This window comes from Uloborus diversus, chromosome 7 (genome assembly GCF_026930045.1).
Source record: "Uloborus diversus isolate 005 chromosome 7, Udiv.v.3.1, whole genome shotgun sequence".
NCBI classification, from domain to species: Eukaryota; Metazoa; Arthropoda; class Arachnida; order Araneae; family Uloboridae; genus Uloborus; species Uloborus diversus.
The window spans coordinates 124,335,433-124,345,583 of NC_072737.1; the positions used below are offsets into that span (position 1 = coordinate 124,335,433).

Genomic DNA, 10,151 nt, shown 5'->3' on the forward strand with positions numbered 1-10,151 from the left:
TATCAATTTTATTTCAGCAATGTATCGCTCTCCAAATATCGATAGTTTTGATGTATCGATATATTCGCGAAACAATTCAAAGTGTTTCGGGGGGGGGGGGAACAAAATTTATAGTTGTGTGCACTTTATATTGAAAGACAGCAAAAAATACTCCTAAATATAACAAATGCAATTGCTTCTCTGATTCAAAAGTTCCTTGGAGGGAGGAGGGGCGCAAATAATACAGCTCAATGCATGACAAAAGTGCTTCAAAAAGTTTTAAAATTATATTCATTATTTTGTTTAAATCTTTTAATTTGAGCAGTCTCAATAATTTGAATATACTTAGAACTATATTTTGTATTAATGTCTTTGTTTATTTTGAATCATTTAATAGCCTTTGCATTAAGACTTTACTTCTTAGTTAAGTAACATTAAAATAAAATACTAGTAATAAATCTTTAAAGAATGCAGCTATAACTTTTGGAAACAACCACACCATACACCCACTAAACACACAGAACCATGAAGTATACCTTTGCTAATGTATATGTCACTAGCTGCATTGTCCAGCATTGCATGGTCTACCTCGAAAATAAAAGTTTCCTCTAGTGAAGCATGTTTAACAACCAAGTTTTTTGAAAGAGAAAAAAATAGCATAGACATTTCCCGTCAATGTGTACAAGGAGTAATTTCATGACTCAAAATTCAATTGGATTGTTCGTAATCATTCCGTTTCATGCATTTTTCAGAGAAACCCTTAAAGGTGGTCCATCCCCACACTTCACTAGGGTGCAAAAAACTTGTTAATTTCTGAGCATCAAAGGACCGCAGTTCCATGCTTGGAAAAAATCAGACAAACTGGATTTGCAATAAGAAAACCCCTGTGTGGTGTTACTCGCACCCTCCCATCCCCTATAGGTATGCGAAAAACCATATGACAATTCCTGACCATCAAAGAACCACTGTGCCAAACTTGGCAAAAATACTTCAAAAACCGTGGATTCGTAAAAGGAAACCCCCGGTGGGAGGGGGGGGGGGTCCCGATTGCAAACTAAAACTTCCGATGTGAATTCCTGAGCATTAAAGGACCCCTGCCTTCGTTGGGAAAAAATCCGACATAAACTGGATTTGCATAAGGACCCCCCCCCCCCCCCCCGTGTGGTTTATTCTCACCATTCCCCCTTCCCTCTTCTCACTTAGCTGAAAAGCCCCATGACAATTCTTGACCATCATAGAAACTCTGTGCTTGCCAAAGATCTGTCAAAAACTGGATTCGTAAAAGGAAACCCCTGGTGGGAGGGCAGAGTCCCGATTGAGAATGGAAACTACCCAATGCGAATTCCTGAGCATCAAAGGACCTCTGTCCCATGTTTAGAAAAAATCCAACATAAACTGGATTTGCATAAGAAAAACCCCCTTGTGGTTTATTCGCACCCTCCCCTCTTAAGAAGGCGAAAAATCCTATGATAATTCCTGACCATCAAAGAATCGCTGTGCCAAATTTGGCAAAGAACTCGCAATAGAGCTGCTAGGAATCATGTCTTCAAATGTATCGAACTTAAAAACCTATTTTCATGCATTCATCCAAAATGTTATTCATCTCGCCGAAAATGCGTCGAATTTGCTTAAAATCCCTTCTTTCGCGAATCGCTCAGAGCTGCCGGCAATAGCGAGAATATCATCATTTCAAGTGGTGACGTGTGTCATGAATAGAATTTGTTTTTCCTTTTAATTTCATTCAGATAAGTAGCACTCCCTCTAGTGAGATAAATATGCCACAAAAGTAATCTTATAAGGATTTTTTTTTAAATTCTTTTAAAATGCAAATATTTTTGTTCAGTATTTTTCTTAAACCTTTTATTTAGCACAATATAAATGTGAAATACATGAAATACACCGCCAGCTCAGTCATTTCCAGCCGAGGACTGCAGTTTCGTGCTTATTAGCACTCATCAGCCCGGCATAGGAAAGTGATTGAGCTGGCGATGGAAAACCTCTTAAGGAAGCCAAGAGTGCGAAACAAACTGGTAGCTAATTTTTGCTTTAGCCCTGGCTAATGGACGGTAATTTACTGAATATACAATATAAATGGTTTTATGTGTAACTTGAACTATGAATCGTGTTGATACCTCAGTTGATTATTTTTTAATTGTTGCACTAAGATGCTTTCTTAACCAACATATTCATTTTTCAGAGCCCCCGAGTGGCTATGTCACCTGTGTCAGAAATTAGGGGCACGGTCTTTGGAAGGGCTTTGTTCTGCATTGTAATAGTATAAGTTTTGAAAATTTTAAAGGAAGAAGGGATTCAGAGACCTAACTGACAAGGGGTCCACCTTGACCTTCGACGGTATTGTTAATTTTCCTTTTTACTATAATTAAAAATTTAATATTAAATAATTGTTTGAAGAAAGCAGATAATTTCTTGAAATTTCAAATAGTTACTCATCTTGCCAAACTATCAAAGATTGTTTTTTTGAGTCGGTGTGTTTTAATTTCTCCATAGTAGAGTCCCGTATTTCCTTTTCAAGCGATATATTGTACAGATAGAAATTTAAATATTGTTATCGCGGTAGTAGATACATACAGATATATAGCGGTATATCGCCCAGCCCTAGTTTCAATATAATATGGACAATGGTTTCAACACACCGTACACATTGACATGATTTATGGTATGTACATGAATAATTAGGTTAAAAAATAAATAAACTATTTAAAAAAAAGTCTTACAACACGGTTTTGCTACTATACGCTGCTTTATTATGACTGTATTGATACTATGGATGTGCTTAATGTTTCAATTATTGACAACAGTGTTCAACATCGTTTTAAAAATCCTCTATTAAAATTTTGATGTAATCATACACCTTTTTTGTCAATTATTTTCACTCTTATAATCAATCTTTTGGAAACATTTTGAAAAGCTGAAGAAATTCAAACTTGGAACTGGTAGTGATGAAAAAGTCAAAAAATGAAGAAAGCTGGATGTCCTGCCTTAAAACTGTCTATATCCAACAGGGTTGGCAAGTTTCTGCCGAGGTGGTTAAAACCACTGGTAGAAACTGGTTAAAACCGGCATGGCAAAAACCACTTTCTGCATTATTTACAGCAGAAACTGGCAAAAACTAACAAAATGAAAAATTCTTGATATACAGTAAAACTCCTCCTAACGAACAAGGCGGACATCCCTCATATGCGGAGAATTTTTAATTCCAATTGCAATGAAAATAACAGTATTAAACCCGTCCTGAAGACACCTCTCTATTGTGGACAAAAAAATTTGTCCCGTTAGTGTCCGTATTAGAGGGATTTTAATGTATAACAGAAATACACTGAAAAAATAATTGTTAACCAAAGCATTGTAATTTTATTACAAAATTATCACAATTCAAAATCAAATGTTACATTGTTGGGACTCTGCAATTGCCTCTTTGAAAAGGTAGTTTCAAAAATCTAAACAGTTTATCAATTTAATATGCACAAATGAGAAACTTTAGAACATTCTTGAAACAGAAAAGCTAGCAGACAATGCATCAAGGAGCAAGCAACGCTCGTGAAACTTTCATATATTGTATAACTGGTCCACCATGTAGTAACTGGGGTTGTGGTAAAAATTCGACAACAAAAATGAGTTTTGAGAAATGGGGCCAATTTGTTTCGCAAAGCTGTGATATTAGGTACAAAAAACTAGGCAAGTAAAATTCTGGCACTTTCTTCTTGAAGCATGTGACATGATAATTTCAATCACAAACAATTTAGAAGAAGCATACGAGTGAGTAAATGTAATGTGCGTTGAATTCTGTATGTTACTCATCTTTCCCGTATGATTTTTTATCCTTTGTTAAATTTATCCAAATACTACGAGCCTCCAAAATTGAAAAGTTCCCTTTCTGAACTGAATCAAGGGCACTAGCACTGGAGTTTATTTTTTAAAATGATGTTCAATTTTTTAGTTTACTTAAACAAATATCATTTACTAATTACTTGAGTTATTAAAGACACTTTTAAGTTTTTGCCGGTTATAACCAGCTTCTGCCACTGGCCCGGCAAAAACTAGTTTCTGTCGGCAGAAAGTCAACCCTGATATCCAATCTAAAGTTGAGATGCCAAATCAGACGACTGGTACTTAAAAATCAGCCGGACACTGGATAGTTTACCAGATATCCGGTGCATCCCTAATTCCAACAAATAAAATGTTCTGCATGGATTTGGCTAGTTTTATATTGATGTATGTCTTAGGCACCTTCCAAATACATTTTACATAACTGAAAGACTGTGATGATAACTGTACCTTGAGTGTTTAGGAGCTGTTGAATACGCAAACGCTTGCAGTTGCCATATTAATTAAATTACATCATTTCTGCTTAAGACTGGCAAATTGATAAAAAAATATAATTGTTTATTCAATGCCATATATGTCACATTAGCGAAAACATATCAGACGAGCACCGGCAGATTGAAGACTGTACAGATGCCAATTCAAGTATATTGCCAGTTAATAAAAATATTTAAAACAATTTTTCCAAAAAAGATTCTTCTTAATATATAAAAATCTTCTATGCGGACGTTTGTCACCATAAGGCTGATAAACGGCTGGACCGATTTTGATCAAATATTTTGTGTGTAATTAAGTTGTAGTGAGCATGGTTTCGAAGTGCGATGGATCGAATCAGAAACTTTTTTGTTAATCAATTTAAAGATTAAATGGTTATATCTCCCAAATGATTAATATTTATTTTAACCTATTGTTGAGCGAGAACTGAAATAAATCTTTAACCCGTTGCTAAAGGACAATAAGAAAGCCAGCTCTGCTTTTTATGATGAAATTTCCTACTATGATATGTCAATTGAGAGTAGATAAAATGTAGAGCGAGAGGAGCCTTCATTTCTTGAAAGCAACAATTTTAGGTCCAGAGATATATTTTAAAGTAAAGTACTGGAAGGTTCACCCAAAAGGTGGGTTTGTCGTCGTAGTTGAACCATGTGCTCGGATCGGTGTTTTAAGATTTCCTAACCAAATTATCTGAAATTACAGCATCTAGCAACATTTGTTTCTCGGCTCAACTCCATCCGAGTTTCGGCACCAATGTCAAGAAAACTAAGGATTTCCAAACTAATCAGTACATTAAAGGAAAAGATGATTGAGTTTAAAGACGAAACAAATTTAACTTCTGTTCAGGTAAATTACAACAGGATAATTCTGTACACAAAAGATCAGTGCAGTGAAAGATCTTTATCTTTGGTGGAAAGAACAAATTAGACAATACATAAAGTTTAAAAAAAGAGTCCGTTCAAAAGATGGGACCACTAATCGGTCGGAGTTTGCTTCGTTCACTGATCCGCTAGATTACAGTAACGTGGTGGCTTGGCGACTTTGGCTATAAACAATAGAGTTGCGTGATCATTTGTTTACATTTAAAAGCTACTCTTCATGTAATTTATTGTATTTTTGTTTATTTGGCGAACTATTTCAAATTGCAAATAATTGTTTTTTGTTTTTAAAGAGCTTACTCTTCATGTAATTTATTGTATTTTTGTTTATTTGGCGAACTATTTCAAATTGCAAATAATTGTTTTTTGTTTTTAAAGAGCTTTTAGGCATTTTAGTTGAAGAATGTGTTTATTTTACATTGGGAGGGGAGGAGGGATGAGTGATTTTCGCTTATTCAGAACTGTTTTTACCTTCATTTTTCTAAATGATATCTTTTTGACTGTTTTGTTTTCATATGGGGGATTTTGCAGCGGAATTTTCCGTTTTTTCTTGATGGGTAATTAGATTTTTACACTTAATATCTGAGGATGCTTTTTATCCTTTGAGTATGGCTGAAGGAACAATCAAGTACGGGAGAAAAATAGTTAATAAAAAAACTGCTCAGTGAGCATTAGATAAATCAAGTTGTAATAAATATACAGTAGAAGACCATTATAATGCACACCTTGGGAGCAGAGCTTTTGCGTTATACAGGATTTTGTGTTATATATATTTCACAAATTTTGAAACTAATATTCAGAATATATCCATGTATTAGCACTTCAGAATGAGTTTTATCTGCAATGAGTATTAAAGCACCAATATTACAATTAGTTATTCACAAATAAATGTTTCACAATCAAAAGAAAGTGATGCACTTCTGCTAGCTTCATCCTTTGCATAACAGCTGCATTTTCAAGAGCCATCTGCAGGTATTTTCTTTTTACTGTGAACACGAATTTTCATTTTAAATCTTTGAATTAAGATGGAAAGATGAAAAACTGTTAACAGTTTTTATGTTTGCAAGACAAAACAGAGGGGGCACTTCAAAACCTATTGTTTTCTTCCGAAAAGTTGTGCAGTTTATAGAGAATTGCGTTATATAGGTTGGCGTCATAAGTCTTCTACTGTACGCATTCCGACACTATAGCAGCTTAAAACGTTTTTTTTTACTTATTTTTTTCAACAGAATGGTTCAAAAACTTGATAGTTTATTGAAATTTTTTAAGACTTTTCAATTACAAAGTTTGAACAGAACAACTTCTGTCGGGTCCTCTAGTTCTTATAGATAAAATGCTTTCGAATATTTTAATTAAAAAACATTGCATAGCCTACACAATATAGCCCTCCGGGATACAGCCCTACCAGCTTATATAATTAAATACAGTACTGGTTTACTGTTTAAAATAGATGAATTATCATTGAATTAAATCATCGAGATCGTAAATACAAAAATTCTTACATTGGTTGCATTAAAATACTAGTTTTGCAACAAGCATTTTGATTCTCGTCAAAATCCTTTTCAGGTAGACGTAGCAATTTCAAATAAGGACTAACTAGAAGTATCGAGATATACAGCTTATTAACGATAAGAAAAAATAAGGATAATGGAATATATGAGAGAAAAAGAGAAGCTTAAATGCTTTTTTCTCGAAAATCTAAAACAAATGAATCCAATAATTAGGACTGGTTTCTGGAAATGACAACTAGTGCCATTTGCCTAGGGTGGAACATTTATTATGCAGGAAATTTTTTTACTTTTAAATTCTTTAAAAAGTCTATTTTAAAAGATCTTAAGAATGTTTAATTTCCTTAACATTAAAAAAACTACAGACTAGTTGATTAAATTAGCAGATTTCTGCAGATCAAACATTAAAGCAACTACCTAATAATAATGATTTGAGAGTTTTATTTGAGCTTGTTTACATAATAAAAGCAGAGTTGAGCCAGCTAGCCAAAGATAAAAATTTTGAAGGTATGAAACCTTTAAATGCCAATGCCTTTAATATTCAACTTGGTGAAAATTGATTTATTGTTAAGTGCATATGATAGAGGTAATCCATTAAATAAAAATAAATGCCAATACTTCCTATTCAAAAAATGAACCGGATTACAAATCTAATAACAGTTGCTGAACAAGTAATATATGTTAGTGGAAAACCCTTTTATATTTTATTGGACAAAGAGATATTGTTAAAAATGAGGAATTATTGATTATGGAAAAAGTTATTGGAAAAATCTGAAAGAAAGTTCTGAAAAAAAATCAACTTTCCATTACATGGCAAATTAAAATTAATAGATAAATGTGTCCAAGTAACAGAGATTGATAAACCTATTAATTACGCACATTAGACATGCTAGCAGTATTGACAATAGCTATAGTATCAAGACCACTAAAGAGTAGATTATTCTACACTTATCAGTTTCAAGCTGAAAATATCTCACCAAGCAGAGTTGGCGACAACATTCGGGGTACATATGTAAAAAATATATTAATTTAAAAAATTGAATTGAAAAGTTATTAGAATGGATCTTCCATTTAAGATTGGTTGTATTTTTTTAGCAAGAGTGAAATGGGGTGTAAGTACCATGTTACTTTATTGCTGTATGATTGTCGAGTCACTTCATTTATGAAAAAATTATAGTTGTCTAATGTTTACAGTCTCTATAAATGTTACAAGGTAAATTAATAGGAAATTATTGTTGATGAAGCTGTTAAATAAATGCTTCCCAAACACTAAAAGCAGCTTGTTTTATCATGATGAGATCTTACAACTTTTAACGATGGAAGTGCGAGTACCATTTTTGTACATTTTATGTTTTTGATGGTATCTTACTCCTTTTTGTAGGTATTACTTTTTAATGCAGTGAATATAAATTGAAAACAGTTGTCACTATTAAATGTAACATGTTAATTCCGACTTTTTGACGAGAAAGTGTCGTCTGTTGACTAGCAATAATGGAAAGCAGCTTTAAAACTACCCGACGTAACCGAAATTCAGAATGTTTCAATTTTTCTCTCAATTACATGCTAAACATTAACTGAATTAAAAATTTTAAGCCGATTTAATTGCCAGAAACACCTTTGAATTTCGAAGATTTATTGTCTGTCGATAACAAAATTTATGAATGTCAACAGGTAATGGTTCCGAAACTATTGCCGTAAATGGAACAAAATTTGCCAATATAACTCACTATTGCATGTCCTATTTGTCATTAAAAAAATCGGGCTCTTAGTTTTCATCACAGAAAAGTAACGGTGGGGTTAAAAGTGCTCCCAGAGCTGGATTAAGATATCGAGGGGTCCTAGGCCAAACCCCCTGGGGGCCTTTTCTTTTTTGGGGCCCCCTGTATTCAAACTTTAGCCATTGGTTGAAACAATTTTAACCACAGTCTAAATTAATTTCAGTCATTTGGGAGTCCCTAAATATTAGGGGCCTTAGGCCACGCCTAGTTGGCCTATTCAATTCAGTAATCAGGCCCTGAGTGCTCAGAGTCACTTTGAGAAAAGGATGGTATGCCTGGTGCTTTTGTTGGTGCTGATATGGCTTGCTCATGCTCGACTTGGCAGTGCAAAGCCCCTTCAAAAATGTGTTGGGCAGAAAAAAAATCTAAAGTTCAATAATATCAACAAAAACTCTAAAAATACTGAAAATAAAACTAAAAGCTATCTAGACAATAAAAAAAAAAAAACTTACTTTTGATCGGAAGGCATATTCGGTTTGGAAGTGGAAGTCTGAAAAAAAAATACAGATACCTTTAAAAAATAATTTGGTAAAAATCAGTCATCTTTTTTTCACTGAAGAAATCGAGGTGTCATGTCTTTTTAAAATACAATGCGATAAAATAAATTGTTAAAATAGATAATTAAGTGCTTCAAGAAGGACATTCTAAAAATATATCATAGAAATTCTCTAAGTAATTTCCAAATTCTTGAATGAAACTTTTGCATAATGCAGCAGGAAAGATTCTAAATTTGCCGAAACATTAAACATGTTGAAAATTAACGATACTAGCATCTTACATTTATTCCCATTACAAAATATAAAATACGAGTATCAGTAAGCCAAGACCACAGAATGTACCTATTGTAAATTTTACATCTTTACTTCAACAGCAGAGTGATACTAGCGGAAATAAAATTAGTTTCCTGATAAAGAACAAAAATAAGCAGTACTCACCGGCACAAGTTCAATATTCAATAGGCCGCGTATTCACGGTCTGATAAGGTAAACAAGAGAAAAAAAAGAATCAAGGTTGACATTTATAGGGTAAATCGGCTCCAAGTTCACGGCATGATTGGTTAGCTGCAGGTCACATGATACTTCGTTACCAAGGTTACAGTAGACAATCCTCTTACACCGGTTTATATTTTCCCGAGAGGAACAACATCCATTTGTGAGCGGAAAACAACTACAGATGGCGCTTTTAAGTAACTGCAAGTATAAACAAGCTGAATTCCTACCGTCTGACCACGGATTGTATGCTGTGGCATAGCTGGGGGGGGGGGGGGGGGGGGGCGGACCGCCCCGGGCGGCACTTTTGTAGTGGTGGCAAATTGGCCCTTTTGATGTGGAAGAATTAAATGTATTTTCTAAATAAGGAAATTATGGTTTTAATCTATTACTGCACGCAAGAAAATCTCTTCTTAAAGCACTCAAAAGGACAAAATAACTTTTCTGGGACATAATGGACAATTTAAGTATTCCTGTAGTTTTCAATTATTCCAAGAAAGTGACACCACAAACGAAGAAAAGTGCAACTCAAGTCATTTTAAACCAAACTTTCCCAGAAAAATATGCCTGTTTCAACCTCAAATTTACGATTGAAAACTCGATATTAAGAAATTCTCGTACCTGACTTGAGCCGCTCTTTTCTTCGTTTGCGGTGTCATTTTATTGGAATAATTGAAAACT

At 34.0% G+C, this 10,151-nt stretch overlaps 1 protein-coding gene across 1 annotated transcript in view; it reads right to left on the reverse strand.

Annotated features, from left to right (window-relative positions):
* LOC129225577 (6-phosphogluconate dehydrogenase, decarboxylating-like) overlaps nt 1-9,483 on the reverse strand; it is a 70,945-nt gene extending 61,462 nt beyond the window's left edge. The window contains exons 1-2 of the mRNA XM_054860027.1: nt 9,417-9,483; nt 8,934-8,971 (exon numbers count right to left, since the gene is read on the reverse strand). Of these exons, the coding sequence (XP_054716002.1) occupies nt 8,934-8,950 (17 nt within the window). The 5' untranslated portion in view covers nt 8,951-8,971; nt 9,417-9,483. The remainder of the gene's footprint in view (nt 1-8,933; nt 8,972-9,416) is intronic.
* Between the last annotated feature and the right edge of the window lie 668 nt (nt 9,484-10,151).